Source organism: Oryx dammah, unplaced genomic scaffold (genome assembly GCF_014754425.2).
Source record: "Oryx dammah isolate SB20612 unplaced genomic scaffold, SCBI_Odam_1.1 HiC_scaffold_15, whole genome shotgun sequence".
NCBI classification, from domain to species: Eukaryota; Metazoa; Chordata; class Mammalia; order Artiodactyla; family Bovidae; genus Oryx; species Oryx dammah.
Genome location: NW_024070199.1, coordinates 25443304 through 25460975, shown reverse-complemented (window position 1 = coordinate 25460975; position 17672 = coordinate 25443304). Strand labels below are relative to the sequence as shown.

At 36.4% G+C, this 17672-nt stretch overlaps 1 protein-coding gene across 1 annotated transcript in view; it reads left to right on the top strand.

Annotated features, from left to right (window-relative positions):
* The window catches only part of GTF2H1 (general transcription factor IIH subunit 1), a 29547-nt gene extending 12212 nt beyond the window's left edge, over nucleotides 1-17335 (top strand). Inside the window, exons 5-15 of the mRNA XM_040255709.1 lie at nucleotides 912-1005; nucleotides 2351-2500; nucleotides 2630-2709; nucleotides 5310-5437; nucleotides 5548-5635; nucleotides 7905-7993; nucleotides 8366-8483; nucleotides 12464-12554; nucleotides 13000-13115; nucleotides 14119-14211; nucleotides 16234-17335. Coding sequence (XP_040111643.1) covers nucleotides 912-1005; nucleotides 2351-2500; nucleotides 2630-2709; nucleotides 5310-5437; nucleotides 5548-5635; nucleotides 7905-7993; nucleotides 8366-8483; nucleotides 12464-12554; nucleotides 13000-13115; nucleotides 14119-14211; nucleotides 16234-16320 — 1134 coding nt within the window. The 3' untranslated portion in view covers nucleotides 16321-17335. The remainder of the gene's footprint in view (nucleotides 1-911; nucleotides 1006-2350; nucleotides 2501-2629; nucleotides 2710-5309; nucleotides 5438-5547; nucleotides 5636-7904; nucleotides 7994-8365; nucleotides 8484-12463; nucleotides 12555-12999; nucleotides 13116-14118; nucleotides 14212-16233) is intronic.
* Nucleotides 17336-17672: the final 337 nt, after the last annotated feature.

The window sequence follows — 17672 nt, the reverse complement described above, 5'->3', positions numbered from 1 at the left end:
AATGATGCCATTTTTCTGGAAAATTTAGTATTTCCTTAAATTAACAGATACTTCAGTAGCCATGATACTCTTCTAAAATGGACTTCTGAAAATGAATCTTCTAGCAGCTGGACTAATGCTTATTTCCCCTAATACTATAAAGTAAAGGCTTTCGGAAATCTTTTTTTCCTTTTTTAATGATTTCAATATTTTACTTATAGTGCAAGTTTAAATGTAAAATGACTATCATGTTATAAAAACGTAAAATTTGGGAACTCCTCTGGCAGCCCAGTGGTTAAGACTCTGCACTCACAATGCAGGGGGCACTGGTTCAATTCCTGGTCAGGGAAGTAAGACTGCAAATGCTATGTCACATAAACAAAAAGTTTTAAAAAATTTTTTTTAATTAAAGATTATTTGTAACATGTATCTTGAAAGGAAAGTTGAGGATACCATATGAATAGAATTAGAAAGTGAGTTTCAGTCTATATTCTGGTAAAACTAAAGCATTATTTATACACTTAACAAAAGTTTCAGTACCAGTTACATGTTTGGCATCTTTCTGAGTGCTTAGCAATGAATTGAGTTAATAAGGCCTTTCTTAAAACAATCAGACAATATGTTGTACCCAAATGGTTAAATATTTGGTAACTGTAAGCTTTATGTTAAATTTCCACTAGGTATCTGCCTTTGGCCACATTTAAATGTGTCTGTTTGACCATGTTGTGTTTTCAGAAACATAGATTTTACTGGTCACTAAAGTTATGTGAAGTAGGTCAGATTGATTTGACCCATCTCTGTGCTAAATAAAGGCAAAGGATTTGTCTGTCTCTGTATTTCATTCAGAGACTCTGTTTTTCCTCCTTTCTCCAGTGTCCATTGGGTTCTTAGACATCTTGGCCCAATACTCTTAACAAATGTCTTTATTTTAGGCTGATGTCCGACCCCAGACAGATGGATGTAATGGTTTGAGATATAATTTAACATCTGATATCATTGAGTCCATTTTTAGGACCTATCCAGCAGGTAAGAAAAATCACTTCTTTCAGATAGTTAAAATATTTGTTTGAATGAATTCAGTGAAATATCTGAAAAACAAAAAGCTTACCTTTATTCCTGATGAAGTGCAATAAAATATGTAAAGTACTGTATCCAGTGCTTGACGTAGTAGATATTAAGAGGTTAGTGTGTAATGTACTGACATCAATCCATGGGTATGATGACTTTCTCATTCTTGCCACTGGTGGTTCTTAAACTTTATTTACCCTTTAACATAACCTGAGTAGGATGACATACTCCAGAGGCATCAGTAAATGAGTGTCTACAGCACTAACTCAGATCATCTTTCATGCTGCCTGCAGAATGACTTCTAACCCACAAATCATTTCCCTTGGAGAAATCACCTAAAGTATAAATGGTTTGATCCTAGCTCTAGTAATGTTGATGTACAGCCAAGGTTGAGAACAGTTACTTCAGTTATTGTTCTAACCACATAAAGCTCTCAAGCCATTTTGTTCTCTCTCCCTGCTTCCTCAGCTTCTGCCCCTTTCCTCCTTAGGAGACAGTCTCCTGCAGGATTCACCTCAAGCATCACTTCATTGCCACTTCTGTAAAATCTGACTTCCGTAGGCAGATGTAATCCCCCCTCTCCATTCCATCTACAGGGCTGTGTGTCTTACCACATTGTAATGTAATTATTTTCTATTTTTCTGATAATAATTATGTAGTGTTTAATCTTTGTGAGACACCATTCTGAGGCCTTTATGTGTGTTAACATCAATTTCACAAATAGTACCTATGAATTAGGTTGTTATTACCCCATGTTACAGATGAGGAAACCAAGATAAAGATTAAGTAATTTGTCCAGAATCACATTGGGTAATAAGTAGTAGACCTCGAATTTTAAACTCAGGCTTTCCAGCTTAAGAGACCTTAACCTCTTAACTTAATCTCTTTGCTTACTAGACAACACAGGCTTCTGGAGTGCTGAACTGATAGTCCAGTGGGTTATGGAGATCTTTATTTCCCCAGCACCCAATATGGTGCCTTGGACTAAAAGTGTCCGTATATAAATGATCAAACAGGCAAACTCAGGTCTTCCTCTTAATCTTGATGTTCCCAATAAAACTTTGAAACTTGAAATTTAATCATTTTCTTGGTGCAAAATAAGGTTTTGTTTGTAATTTAAGATTCGTAAAGGTAATGTCTAACGTAATCTCTCAAGTGATACTTACAGTTAAATTATTACATATTGTTTGTAAAGTTGAATACTTTTATAATTTGGTTTTGCTCTTGGACTACTTTTAAACTAATTTGAGAGGTTTTAAGAATTGGAAATTCAATATGTAACTGTTGCGGTTTTTATTCACAGTAAAAATGAAATATGCAGAAAATGTTCCCCACAACATGACAGAAAAGGAATTCTGGACTCGTTTCTTTCAGTCCCATTATTTTCACAGGGACCGGCTGAATACAGGGTCAAAGGACCTCTTTGCAGAATGTGCCAAAATAGATGAAAAAGGTAATTGCTTATCCCTGACATGCTCTAGCATTTAATCTGCTGCTCTCTAGTCATCAGTGCCATTACTGATTTTTTTGCTTTCTAGGAAATGTAAAACTTAATCAATTTTTTATTTCATTGATTCTCTAGGGTTAAAAACAATGGTTTCATTAGGAGTGAAAAACCCGCTACTTGACTTAACAGCTTTGGAAGATAAACCATTAGATGAGGTAAGTAGTAGTAAAAGGATTTACAAGAGAAAACAGTCTTTTCCTAGTCTTCAGCATTTGTATTTTAAAATTACCTGAAGTATAGATGTTCTACTTGTGAGAAGGTAAAACAGAATAATGTTATTTGGAGTGGTTTATCAGAAGTGCTTTTTTGATAGCACTGTTCATTATTAAGATTGCATGGGAGAACTGAAATTCCTCCGTGAGTTGGTAGAACATTTTTTACAAGAATTTTTTTAACTCCCTTATCAGCAGTTGTCTAGGTATTAATAAAGGTTTAACAAATGTTTTATGCTATATTTAACATTAAGTAAGTGTGAAAAAATATTCGTAGATAGGGAAAAGATGATAAACATCATTGGTTGCCCACTGTTTACCAAATGTTGAGCACAGTCATGACCCTTACTCCACATTAGCCCCATTATGTTTCAATAGCTGGACCATCGAGTATGAGCTACCTACCTCAACATCATGATTCCAGACTTAGAAATTCATCCAATGCTAGAGAAATAGGTGATCCCTTCTGATCAAGGCTAATTCTGTCCCTGCCTCTGTCTTCTAGTCTAGAAAGGAATTTGCCTTCCTCAGTTACTCTCTGGACACTTGTTACCTTTTAGTGCCCTTCGTTTCACTTAATTGTTAATTTTCTTGCTTTCCCTTGGCTCCTTTTCTATTGACATGTATTCTTGTCTTTCTTCTCTTAGTGTATGCATGCTCCAGGTGAGAAAACCAATGCTAAAATTTCATCTATAGTCTAAATTACTAAATTAACAGAAAGTAATCCTTGGTGCCCCAGTTGTTTCCCGAATGAAGTTCAGTTGTTTTCTTGAAAATTCTCAGCACTCAGTCACTTCCTTGGTGAATCTCAACACATTATAAACATGACCTCTTTAATCACCCTGAGAAAATGAAGCTAAATAAACCACACGGCTGTTAAGTACGTTGAGTTTAAAACCAAACTACTTGGTTTTAAATTGTAGTTTTTTTAATGTTTCTAATATCAGTTTTCTTTAAAACCAAGCTACTTGGTTTTAAATTGTTTTTTAATGTTTCTAATATCAGTTTTCTTGTAAAATGAGGTTAATAGTTCTGACCGTGAGAAGGGGTAGGAAATTTGGAGAGGTGTTGTTTAAGGATACACATTTAGAGCTAGTTGATCATTTTTGTAGACCTAATGCACAGCATGGCTGACAGTAGAAACCTCAGGTTGCTTAGAAACTGGGTCTTAGTTCTCAGCAAGAGAAACGATAATTACGTGACATGATGGGGTATTAGCTACACTGGTGATCATTTTGCAATCTGAAATCAACACATTGTAAACTTTAAAGTTACACGATGATCTATTATTTTTTTTTTTTTTTACATTTTTAAAACTATCCATGTTGTATTCCCTTGCATGGATATATAAAAATTGATAAAACCAAGCCTTTTAATAAAAGTGTTGGTTGATTCAATTTTTCCCTCCTCTTTCCCTATCATCCTCTAGTAATTCTGTCCCAGGATATGGGCTTGGGGCTCCTTGTAATTACATTCTTTCCATTCCATTGCTAAAAATATCAATACTAATTGTATGATGATGATTCCCAATTAGTCCTGGTCTGGCTAACCCAAGAGGTCCAGAATCATATGTCCAACTCCTGACTTGGCATCTTCGTTTAGGTTGTTTCCACACACCCCTCAGCATAACATGTCCAGAATGGAGTCTTTGATTCCCGTCGCCAAAAACCTATTTCTTCCTGGCCCTTCCATATGTCAGTTTTAAAAAAAAACATTACCATGGACTCGTTTGTTCAAGCCAAAACCGAGTAGTCTCCTTGATCCCCGCCCCTTTGTAGACCTCCAACATTCAGTTGCTCAGCAAGTGCTCTACATCTCAAAACTGCACAAACACATTAGCCTCCTAATTGATCTTCTTGTTTCTTTTTGTTCCCTATAGTTTATTCTTCCCTAGCAGTAAGAGTTATAAATCAGATCATAATGTTCCCCTATGTAAAAACTTTTTCAGGGATTTCTCATTGAACTTAGAATAAAATCAGAACTATTGCCAGTCTCTTCTTAATTTGGCCTCTGCATACTCAGTTGGGGCTGTTTGCTGGCCCACCCTTCATTCAAGGTATACTGAACTGCATACAAACCCATGACACAATGTTTTACATTACTCCTATACCTTTTGTTTAAGCAGTTTCTTCTTCCTGAAATGTTGTCTCGGTGTTTGCCTTGCAAGCACCTACCTATTCATCTAACGGTGCTCCACGAAGCTCTTTTGAACCTACCCTCCCTGCCCCCCACCTCTAATGGGATTGACCACTTCTTTCGTAGCATCTGTAAGTTTTAACTTAAGTGTAATGGCTTACAGCCCAGCATCCCAACTAACCAATATTTTAATGTTTTGCTAACTAGTCCAAAATTGCTCCTTAGGGAAAAAAATGCAGCACTTAGCAGTTAAGATATTTTTGTGATACTAAAAGCAGTTAGTAGCATTTTTTCATTTTTTTGTGTGTGTATAATGTTACTTAAATTTTTACCTGTAAATATTTTTTGAGTCCTATATCCAGAAAATTTTTCAACTCCACATATCTGTACTAAACTGTTCCTTGCAGGGCTATGGCATTTCCTCCGTGCCATCTACTTCTAATTCTAAATCCATCAGAGAGAACAGCAACGCTGCCATCATCAAGAGATTCAACCATCACAGTGCCATGGTCCTGGCAGCAGGTCTCAGGAAGCAGTTAAGTACACAGTCAGAGGCGCACTAACTGGGCTTCCCGTGATAGCCAGATAGAGTTTCATTGTTCTTCCTGTGGTGCTTAACATTAATTTTTTTCCCTTTGTTTTCAGAGAAGCACAAAAGGAACAAAATGGTGAGCCCAGCAGCACGGATGGCAATTCCGGAGATACAGATTGCTTTCAGCCAGCAATCAAAAGGGTATGAGTAGAAAGTCTGGAATGCTTATGGCCCAGATTTCTCCAGATATATGTTATGTAACTGCCAGCACGTTATGTTGACCCTTGATAAATTCAGATGGCTTTAATTCTTCTGACCAAGCTTTAAGTATTTGGCTTAAAGAATAATTCCTCAGTTTTGGCTTACCAGACTACTTTCCATAGACTCAAGTCTGTTAACTGGTTTTATTGTTTTATTTTTCTCCTTCACCTGTAAACACACATAAACGTTAACGCATAGTTTTATTTTCTGGAAAAGAGTACCCAAAAGAGTACCCATATTTCCTTTCTGGAAAAGGCAATATGACAGAAAGAAAAAAGTAAAGGTTTGTGTATTTGACTTTAAAAGATAAGATTTGGCCCTCATGTAAAACCTAGCATTTTAGAACTAGTAATGTCTTTCGTTAAATACTGAAGATGGATTGTGAGGGAGTATGAACAGTTACCTACTTGTATATTTCTTCTCTCTTTGCAACTTTGCCAAGCTTCTATATCCCTCAATTTTAAGTTCCTCCCTCGTTATAAAAATTATGATAAGAGTTTCTTAGAGGGCAATCAGGCAATATAGTGTATTAAATTTTTAAAGGTTTATACCCTTAATTTCACTTCCGGACAGTATTCCACTTGGAACTTTTTTTTTTTTTTTTTTAAGATATATGCAAAGATTTAGATACAGATACACTGACAGTGTTATAATTGAGAAAATAGCAAACATCGTGATACTCGTGATACATCCCTACAGTGGAGAGTAGTACATGCAGCAAATAATGACTACTTTAAAGGATGAATGATATGTTGACTTAAAGTGAGTTCGCATATACCGTGACAATAGTTCACTTCATTAAAATTAAAAGAAACCATTTTTTCGTTGCCTTACATGCCATATTAGGTGGCAGGAAACAAAAATGAGTAAGACTGGGTTTTTGTCCTCAAAGAATTTAGTGTCTATAGGTAAGACAAAATGAAAAGAATAATTGTAAAACAGAATTTAAAGTATAGTAATTGTTTATTTACAGTAGGAACCAGAGAGTAAGTAGATAAAGTTTGTAGAACAAACTAATACGATATAGCTAAGTTTATGAACTTTATGACATTATGGGTCCTTTATGTATTTCAGTCACCTAATATATTTCTACGGGATATACACCTTTAAAATTAACAAAGTAAGATATTTCTTTTCTGAAATAAGCAAAGTGAAGCTAAAATATAAGTTAGAGATGCTAAAAAGAAATCTTGGAAGTGATTTTTTGCTTTGCAATATTGCACTGAGTACCCTTGATTCTTGTTAGTGATGAAATTGTCAAAAATCACTGTGTGAATTTTCACAGTATTCGATGATAAACTGATGCAAGATGTTCTTTCACATCAGTAGTTGTCTGCTATATGTTCTACAAGGGATTTATAGAATGAGAGATCCTGGAATAATAATGAGTCCTCATATTCATGGAGCTTTCAGTTAAGTATGAAAGTTAGATGGATGACCAGGCCTTGGCAGAGATTTAGGATTTGGATTCATATAAACAGTTGGGTCAGGACATGACTTAAATCAGGCAGCAGGAGGGGTAGAAATGAGCTTGACATACGGGAACGGTAGTGAAAGACATCAGTATGCCTGGTGACAGTTGACTCAAGGGTATAGAGATGAGAAAGTAGTAAAAACACGCTGAGTCTATGTGAGGTGGGACTGATTGATACATTACTCTGAATAGCATGCTAAGATCAGATTTGTTCGTATACAGTCCAGGAGAAAGTGCATTAGTAAAACCAAGATAAAGAAAGCAGACGTAAACCCAAATACATGGAGGGATTAAATACATATATGATAAACATGGCATTTCAGAATCAGTGGGGAAAGATGTTATTCTACAAATGGTGTTGGGGGACTGATTAATAATATTTTTTAAAAACTGATTCCCTACCTTATTCTTTATTTTACAATAAATTCTGTTGGATCAAAGTTTAAGCAAAAAAAAAAAATCCACAGAAGAATAAGTATAAAGGGAATAATTAAAACTGAAAAACATCAAAGTGGGAGCAAAAAGTATTTGTAACACAGGTAATAAAATTAATTTTTTTAATTTATTTTGAGTAAAATACACATTTTCATCTATCAGATTTTCAAATATTAAAGGTTTAATGATGCATAGTATGGTCAGAGTATAGGAAAACAGTTACTCTGTTAAGTGGTAGCTATGTATAGAGGACACATGTAGGAAGTGCAGCAATAAAAAGTGTTGTGTTGATAATTATAGGCGAAGTTACAAGAATCCATTGAATATGAAGACTTGGGAAAAAATAATTCCATAAAAACAATTGCACTAAACCTCAAGAAGTCAGATAGGTAAGTTTGGTGACTATTAAATTAATTTGAAGCAAAATAGTTTTATAACACAAGTTGGTACAGAATTTATTCTGCAAGTGTAGTATTCAAGTTTTTATCAGTTTGTTGCCATAAAATATAGTATTGTATTTCCTTAAAAAGTTACTTTGTAAATCTAAATGGAAAGGATCCTAAATGATTGAAGCAAAGAAAATAACTTTCAGCTATCTGTGCTGTTCTCTTATTACCCTTATTGGAATTAAGTTATTTAATTGAAATATCTTTAACTCTTTACTTGGGGGGAATGCTGTATGGAGACTGCTAAAATATTTGACAGACAAATATTGAGCACCCTTATTCTATGTGATTAGTAATTTCTTGGCTAATCTTCAGGTATTATCATGGTCCAACTCCAATCCAGTCGCTGCAGTATGCAACAAGTCAGGACATTATTAATTCTTTTCAAAGTATTAGACAAGAAATGGAAGCTTATACACCCAGATTAACTCAGGTAGGTGACTTACACAGTTTGATAAACAGAATTCCCAGTTACTTTTTATGAGCACATTCATATTTATAAAACTCATACTTGGGGTAAAGACATATTTCTGCTTAATAAATTAAAAAAGGTAAAGAGAAATATTTGGCATACCTGAAGTTCAGATGATAATGAAAATAAAATAATGAGTTTTGTGGTTGGTGATTTTTTTTCTTCCATATATACAGTTTTGTTGGAAAAATCTCACAGATTTCCAAAAAATTTCTGGACGTCATTCTGTAGATATTCTTTGTTTTTGCCTGCTCTTAGACATACTTCAGTTGATCAGCAAGTTCTGTCAGTTCAGTAATTCTTCACTCCATCACCTTGACTTAGGTAAACAGGTCAGGTTTTCAGCACAGCCACTGCAAGTTATTTTAATAAAAGCATGATTCCAACCACATCACACTGCGACTTAAAAACCTTCAGTGCTTCCCTTTCTTCTCATAGTAACTGTCTGGATGTTCTTTGTCTGACTCACCAAACCCTACAATCTGACCCTAACCCACATCTCTAGTCCCAGCTCCAGCCATATCCACCATTTCCTTCCCCCATAACTTAAAAAGAGTCCTGTACTCCAGCCTAACACACTGTAAACTACCCAGAGGTTTTTAATCGTATCATCTACGTGCTTCCTTGCTTTTTCTCATGCTTTCTCTCTTAAGAGTGTCCTTTGCCTGTTTCTGTGTCAAGGAACAAATAGTAATAATTCAAAATAGTTCAAATTCCATTGCCTTTGTAAAGCAGTCCTCAGCATGCCCAGTAATGAGTTATTTTTTCCCTTTTCTCTAGTTTCATAAACACTCAGACACTGAATTGAAACCTGAATTGTAGTGCTTATCACATATGGGGACTTACTTTTTAACTTTTAACCTTGAAATAATCTTAGATTTACAAAAAGTTGCAAAAGTTTTCTGACCCATTTTGAAGGTAGATCCCTTTGTGAGCATGCTAAGTGGCTTCAGTCCTGTCCAACTCTTTGAAACCCTATGGACAGGCTCCTCTGTCCATGGGATTCTCCAGGCAAGGATACTGGAATGTCTTGCCACGCTTTCTAGGACATCTTCCTGATCCAGGGATTGAACCCTAGTTCTTAGTCTCCTACATTGGCAGGTGAGTTCTTTACCACTAGCACCACCTAGGAAACCCCAGATCCTTATACATCTAAATGACACAGTACAGTTACAGAAACAATAAGTTAACATTGTTTAAGTCTTATTATCTAACGTGTATTCTTTTCAAAAAATTTTTTTTTCTTTATTTGGCTGTACATGGTGTTTGGAGAAGGAAATGGCAACCCACTCCAGTATTCTTGCCAGTAGAATTCTGTGGACAGGATCCTGGCGGGCTACAGTCCATGGAATTGAAAAGAATCGGGCATGACTGAGCAACTAACACACATGGTCTTAGTTGAGGCAGTCAGGATCTTAGTTGTGGCATATGGGATCTAGATCACGCCCAGGCCCCCTGTATTGGGAGTATGGAGTCTTACCCATTAGACCACCAGGGACGTCCCTAACCTGTATTCTTGGAAAATTTTCACCAGTTGTACCATTAATGTCCCTGTGGCAAAAAAAAAAAAAAATTTTTTTGGTCCAGCATCCGAATCAGGTTCATGAATTGCGTTCGGTTCTTATGTCTCTTTAGTTTCCTTTATGGTGGAGTAGTCTTTCAATCTTTACCTTTCATGACCTCTATGTTCGAAGAGTAGGTCAGTTTTTTTGTAGAATGCCCTCAACTTCAGTTTCTCTTAACATTTTCTCATGATTGGATTTCATTTTGGGGAAGAATTCCACCAGGTTGCTGTGTAAGTAATATGTCATCCTTTGTGCATCTTATGAGGAAGCACATGTTTATTGTCCTGCCTTGCAGTGTTAACTTTGATCACTTGGTTAAGGCTCTGTCTATCTGATTTCTCTGTGGGAAACTTACCAATTTTTCCCTTCATAATTAGTAAGTATCTCGTGGGGAGATACTGTGTAACTATTTTGTTTAACCTCAAACTTTTACTGACTAATGTTTTAGAATCTGTTGATGATTCTTGCTGAAAACAGTTATTACCATAGTGGTAGTTAAATGGTGATTTTCTAATTCTGTCCTCCCATCAGTTGACCTTCTGAACCTCCCAGACTCATTCATATTTATTTACTTTATAAGCATGGATTCTTATATTCTGTGGGTTATAAATTGTTGCTATCCTTTTTTTTTTAACTGAGATATCTTACAGTAAAATTTACCTTTTCAGTATATTCTTTTGAATTCAGTGTGTATATACAGTCATGTAATTACCAACACAATCAAAAAGCAAGTTTTGTCACCCCTGAAAAGGTACCCTTGCACCTTTGTAGTTATACCCTTTCCACGCCCTTTATATTGGCGCCTATATCTTTCTGACAGTATCTTCATCAGTTTTGAGCACCTCTTTAGTTTATGGCACAATGAGATAGATACTCCAGATTCATCTAACTCTTTTGCCTGCTTGGCAAGTGTTGAGTAGGTTTAGAAACCAAGATCTGAATACTAGGTGGGATGTCATTTGCTACTGGTCTCTTTGTCCTATTAGTGGACAAAGCAAAGAAATATGTGTGTACATACATATGCTCACATAACAAATATGGGATTGTCTGACTACATCGTCCCTTCTAGATTTGCCCCTTGGGCCAAAGTAGTTCCACCTAACTTTTTTTTTTACATTTATTTAGTTAGTTAGTTCAAGTTTGAAAGAGCACTTATTTTGTACAAGTTCTTTTTATTGTATATAGGTCAACACTAAGTTTTTTAAGCTGTGGTTAGTTTAGATTTTTCCCTCCAGAAAGTGATTTGATTATCTGAGACACATGAAGAGATGATCTGCCATCGGGTGTGTATACGTGAGTGTACCAGGTTTGGCAATCAGTGAAACTTCTGGTTACAGTGCATTATAACACTTGCTGTATGTACACACAGAAGGAAACAGGAATCAAGTGAACCTTCATGTCTCTTTGACTCTTAGTTGACCTGTAATGTGCTCTTCACACCAAGTTAAGTGTTTCCTTTTTCATCCAGCCTGTACATACCTGGATTTCTACTTGTGAAACACACTAACCCTGTGCTTGAGCTGTTCAGCAAATGATTTGTTCCTCGCTATGGCTGGTCCTTAGTACTTATTAGGCACTCATTAAAGAGATACATCAGTTATGTCCCTGAATGTTCATGTGGATACAGTGGGGAATGTAGGTTTTTTCCCCTTTTTGGCAGTGTGTATCCACTTCCTTGAAAAATGCCAAGTGATATGTTTCTATTTTGCTGGATTTTCTTATGTCAACTGCCAGCCAGGGTTTATCTTGTTTTTTTTTTTTGTTTTTTTGTGTTTTTTTGACATTTTTTCTTTCCTTAAACTCAGTTTTACCTTCAGTGCTAAGAAGTTGGTACTTAAGAAAGAGCTTGGCTATATCACTTATATGTGGACTCTAAAAAATAGTATGAATGAACTTATTTACAAAACAGAAACAGACTCAGACATAGAAAACAAACTTCTGGTTACCAAAGGGGAAAGTGGGGCAGGGGTTGGGGAGGCAGGAATAAATTGGGAGTACGGGACCAACAGATGCACACTACCACATAGAAAATAAACAATAAGAATTTACTGCACAAGGAACTGTATTCAGTACCTTGTGATAAATTATAAAAGAATAAAAAAAGAATATGGTTATATACATATATATGTTTAACTGAATCAGTTTGCTGTATACCTGGAACTAGCACAATATTATCAATCAGCTATACTCTTGAAGGTGGGGAAGCTTGACTAGACAAAAGGGTGTGTATTTTGAGGTACCTATGAGTTTGCCTGGTGTTCTGGAAGATTCGTAGGTATTCTAGTAGCCTTACGGGAAGTAGCTCACTCTGGCTGCCATAGACTGTGTTCCTAGACATTCGCTGTTAAACTGAAATGTTTGCTTCATCCCTTTCAGGTTCTCTCAAGTAGTGCTGCCAGTAGCACCATCACAGCCCTGTCACCTGGAGGAGCGCTGATGCAGGGAGGGACACAGCAAGCCATAAACCGTACGCGCTGGGCCTCCTGTTGCTACCCCTTTACCTAAATCAGCTCTAAAGAGCAATTTGAGAAGAGTGCTAAAGTTGTATTGGTTTTCCTTTGGAACATTTCCAGGATCTGTGTTTTGTTTTTATGCATCCAGATCCTGAAGCATACCGAGAAAAGAGCTTAACGTTTCAGTACTGTTTTAATATTACAAACAGTGGCACGTTACTATGTCACTAAAAGATTTTCTCCCTCTCCTACCTCTTAAAGCAAAACCTGAAAAGTCCTCTGAAACCCCAAGGGAATTTAGTGTCAGCCACAAAATCACTAACTTAGAATAGCACATCCAGGTTTAACACTGGCAGAGTGCACATTCACATTTATACTGTGAGCATAAATTCAGCTCTCAGAGACTGCACACACATGGGAAAATAGCTTTTATTCTGTGAACCTCTTTTTCTTTTGCAGAGATGGTGCCAAATGATATTCAGTCTGAATTGAAACACCTGTATGTGGCTGTTGGGGAACTTCTACGGCACTTCTGGTCCTGTTTTCCTGTTAATACACCATTCCTAGAAGAAAAGGTTAGAACTGATCCCAAACACAGCCAGCTGTTTTGATAATGTGAATTAGTGAGGTGTTATCTTGACGTTGGAAAACTGTATTGAACGTTTACCATGTGCCAAACACTACTTTGCCTATATTGTTTCATTTAAGCCTTACAGCATCCTCATGGAGTAGGTATTGATAGCCATTTTGTAAAGAAACGAGATCCAGATCAGTTCCATAACTATTAATTGTACATCTTAAAACTTAATTATCACTTTGCTGTACACCAGAAACTAACACAACATTGTTAAGTCAACTATACTTCAATTTTAAAAAAATAGTAATAGCCTTACCATATAAATTATCCTACAGACAATCTTTAGGGTCTTCCCTGGTGGTCCAGTGGTTAAGAGTTCACATTTCCAATGCAGGGAGTGTGGGTTCATTTCCTGGATTATCTTTAAAGCTACAGAAAAGGTGCATTTTTTATGTATAATTTGCAAAAGAATAAAAAATTTGAAATAATCGGTATTGGCCAGTTTGATGAGAGTCCTTTCTGCTGTTGCTAGTACTACCTTTTTAAAAAATGCTTTGACCCAGAAATTCAACATTTACAAATATAAGAAATAATAACTAAGAATGAGTATATGCAAATATTGAGCCATAGAGATGTTTCTCTACCACTGTCTGTGTTAGAAATGGTCTGATACCTATCAGAAGGGGATTGGTTAAAGATATATCCGTTTTAAATGATGACCTAATATTTAATGACTTAAAGATGTTCACAATAACCAAGTGGAATTTTGTAACAGTATATACTTTATGTTTTCCACATACACATTTATACACATGCACAAAAAAAATATCAGGAAGGATAGGAATTATGAACCAAAAAAATCTAAATATATCAGCTAACTGCTTCTCTGCCTGGTGGAGCCAGTAAATCTTAAAGAAAAAAAAGTAACCTTATGTGTATTTTTCCCTTGATCTCTGTAGGTTCTTGAGAGTCTAATTCATTATTTCTCTCATCTTTTTTAGGTAGTGAAAATGAAAAGTAATTTGGAACGATTCCAAGTTACAAAGCTCTGCCCATTCCAAGAAAAAATTCGGAGACAGTATTTAAGCACAAATGTAAGGCAAAAATCTAATTTTGGCCTGATTTTTTTTCTCTGTAGTAAAATGATGAAGTTAACTTTGTTTTCCTGTAATTGAGTATATATGTTCTTTTTTATGTCCCTGGGAATCCTGTTTTTTAATTGTAAAATGTATCATATATTCATAAGTGTATAAAATACAGTTGCTTTTTTAAGCAGTAAAGCCAGCGTGTGCTCACCAAGCGTGGTAAGAAATAGAACCAGCGCCTGAGTGCCCCTGGCCAGTTGCCCACACCCTCTGTCAAGGCCACGACTAACCCAGCATCTGTAATAATCATCTTCATGCTTTTCTTTATAGATTTACAACCTATGTATATGTTCCTAAAAATGTTTGTTTTGAAAACCTGAGTAACAAGTTACATTCTAGCAGTGCAAAGAAAGGCAGAGTTGCCATTCTGTAGAGTGAGCTGGAAAGTTCCTGGGCGATGGCCTCAGCTCCCCTGTTGACAGCAGGGCGGCAGTGAGGTGATGCATGAGAAGTGTCGCCTGCACCCAGGATTTCTAATGTTTTTAATGCAAGGCTAGAGCAGCCACACACAAAACCACACACACGCAGAGCAGCCACACAAGATTGTTTCTCTGTGTGTAATGCAAGTCTTCTCAGAGATGACTAGGAAAAAACATATAAAACTATTTTTGTTCAGTGTGTAAGTAGGATAATAAGCAAAACAGGAAATTTCACAGTTGAAAGCTGAAAAATCTTCATTAGTAATATTTTTAGTAAGTTTTTATTCCCTAAACATTGTTTATTTTCCCTCAAAATATAATGTTATTATTTATAATCAGAAAAGAAGCTTGAAGTGTCTTCCCACAGCAGAGCAAGGATCTCAGATTTCAGTTCCTGTGCCTTCTCATTTGATTGTAACTGCCTGGAGCACTGTAAAAGGGACTCTGGTAAAAAGAATTCTGAGCCCCTGCGCAGCCTTACACGAGGCTGTGGTGTTTATCTCTTCTAACTGGTACTATGGAAACATTGTGGCCTGTCAAGCAGAATAAATGATTTTTATGTAGTTTACAAACAGAAGTAAATAACACTCCCCTACACAAACACACTTAGTGGTAACAGATGTGGTAAATAAGGGTTTGTTTTGTTTCTAACTCTACCTCAGATTGAATCCAAATTGTTGGCATGCTATAAGGATTTAAGCCTTCCTGTTCTCTGTCTCCATACTGCCAAAATTGACTTGGAGACTTTACAAAAATTGTACTTCGAACCATGTAAATTACACTGTCCACTTCCAAGGAAACAGATAATCCAAGGACATTCTACCTCAGGAGTCTCTATCAGCTTAGATCAGTGTGGTCCTGTTGACTTCTAGTTATGTCTATGATGAGGGCAAAAATTTTTTCTATTCAAAGTACACAGTCCTGACCTAAGGGGTTTCATAGTACTTGTGTGGAGCTTTAAGACCAATTACATTTTTCTATAATCTACTGAATTATGTGGAAGTCCTAAAGTGTTGAGAGCTGGGAAAGACCTAGAGAGCACAGAAAAGAGCTTCTCAAGCTTGGTCAGCAGAATCAGGCTCAGAAGCTTATGAAAATCAAAAGATTCCTGGGTATCATCTCAGACCTGCTGCCTCAGAATCTTCAGGGGATTAGGGCATTTTTTATATTTTCTCTCAGATAGTGTTGATGCCCTCTGGATCTTACTTAGAAGTCTAATGTTTAAATCTCGAAATCTCTCTGATTTGACAGAAGAAACTGAGGCCTGTAACACAGATTTTCCTGTTATTCTATGGCTGGTTAATGACAGGGCAGACATACAGTGTAGGCAGAATAGGTGAACTTCAGCCTCTGCTGTACACCGCCCTCATCCCTCTTACCTTTCTAGACGAAATGTATCTGAGAACCTTCACAGAGGGCCTGCATGTTGCCTCATTGGGGAAATAAAAAAGAGCTTTGCAACTGTGCTCTGAAATATGAACCAGATCTGAGTCAGAAGCATTAATCTCACCAGCCATTAGCCCTTGTTGCTTAAGAGTGTTTTGTTTTTCAGCTGGTAAGTCACATAGAGGAGATGCTCCAGACAGCCTACAACAAGCTCCACACGTGGCAGTCAAGGCGTCTGATGAAGAAAACGTGAAGTGTCTGCAGGTCTCACAGGTTTTGTGAGACTGAGAGAACTGTGGCCTGCAGTCACTCTGGAAACCTGGCCTGACGACATGCAGGTGATCACGCAGGAGTGACAAGAAACATCTGCAGCATGCCGACTCTTGGAGCTGATGCTGTTATACTTGCACATTGAGAACTGAAAGGAAAGGAACTGTGATTAAACTAAAAGCTGGGGAAGTAAATTAAGGCAGAACCAAAATGAGCTAAGTTGCAAATATATATATATATATTTTAAAAAGACACTGTTTACTGCAGTTACTCAGGAACTGCTTTTGATTCACATTAAGCTGCTTTCAGAAATTTAAAAAAAAAAAACAAAACACTTTTTAAAAGGGTGCATTGATAAATCTGAGGTTTTTGTTTTGTTTTGTTTTTCTGTGTAAATTTTTTTCCTAAGTTTATGGCACAGGGTACACCTTAAGTATTTCTCCTCCATCTTCCACTTGGATCCTCAAGTTTTGCTGAATTCTAGTTGTACCTTACGTCAGCAAGTTAGAGTACTTTAAAATAAAGCAGAGGAAAATAAAATAAAGCAGAGGGAGACTGTTGCTCAGCCATCCAGAAACAGTTGTAGTCAGAAGACATCATTGGTCCTGTGTTTCCTACGGAAATAAGAAACAATAAATATTGCACTGAATGTTTGTGGTTTGGAGTCCCTAAATGATAAAGAGGGGACATGTTTGCAGAAAGTTGTGTGAGGTTTTTATGCAGAAGTTTGTCAGAGGACAATGGCACTGCATGTTTTTCTTTGAGTGCAAATGTACATTGCTAAGATTTTTTTTAAGATGGCATGTGCTTTGAAAAGAGGAAATTGCATTTTTAAGAGTTTAAAAATCTTATGAGTGAGAAATATAAGAAATCTTATTTTCACCTCTTTAGAAAAAAAATAAAAGATGTTTCTCATATCTCTCTTTCTCTAGTATCTGACTGTTGGCAAAATGATAATCATTACATAGTAACTACAAAGCCTAAATGGAAAGAAAAAAGATATGTTCATGTTTTTAGAATCCGTGCCATATTTTGTTCCTAATAGGATCAACTCAGTGTTCATCTAAGACTTTAGATATCTTGTATGAAAATTACAGGAAAAAGTAAAACTTTTTATAGATACTCTTTCAACTGCAACACATCTTGTGGATTCTCCTTATGTGTGATGCTTACTTGGTTGGGTTGCTCGAGAGCTACTCATTACTTTTTTAAGCCATTATAAAAGTGGTTATTTTCCATATAAAGTGGCTGCTGCTAAGTTGCTTTAGTCGTGTCCGACTCTGTGCAACCCCATAGACGGCAGCCCACCAGGCTCCCCCGTCCCTGGGATTCTCC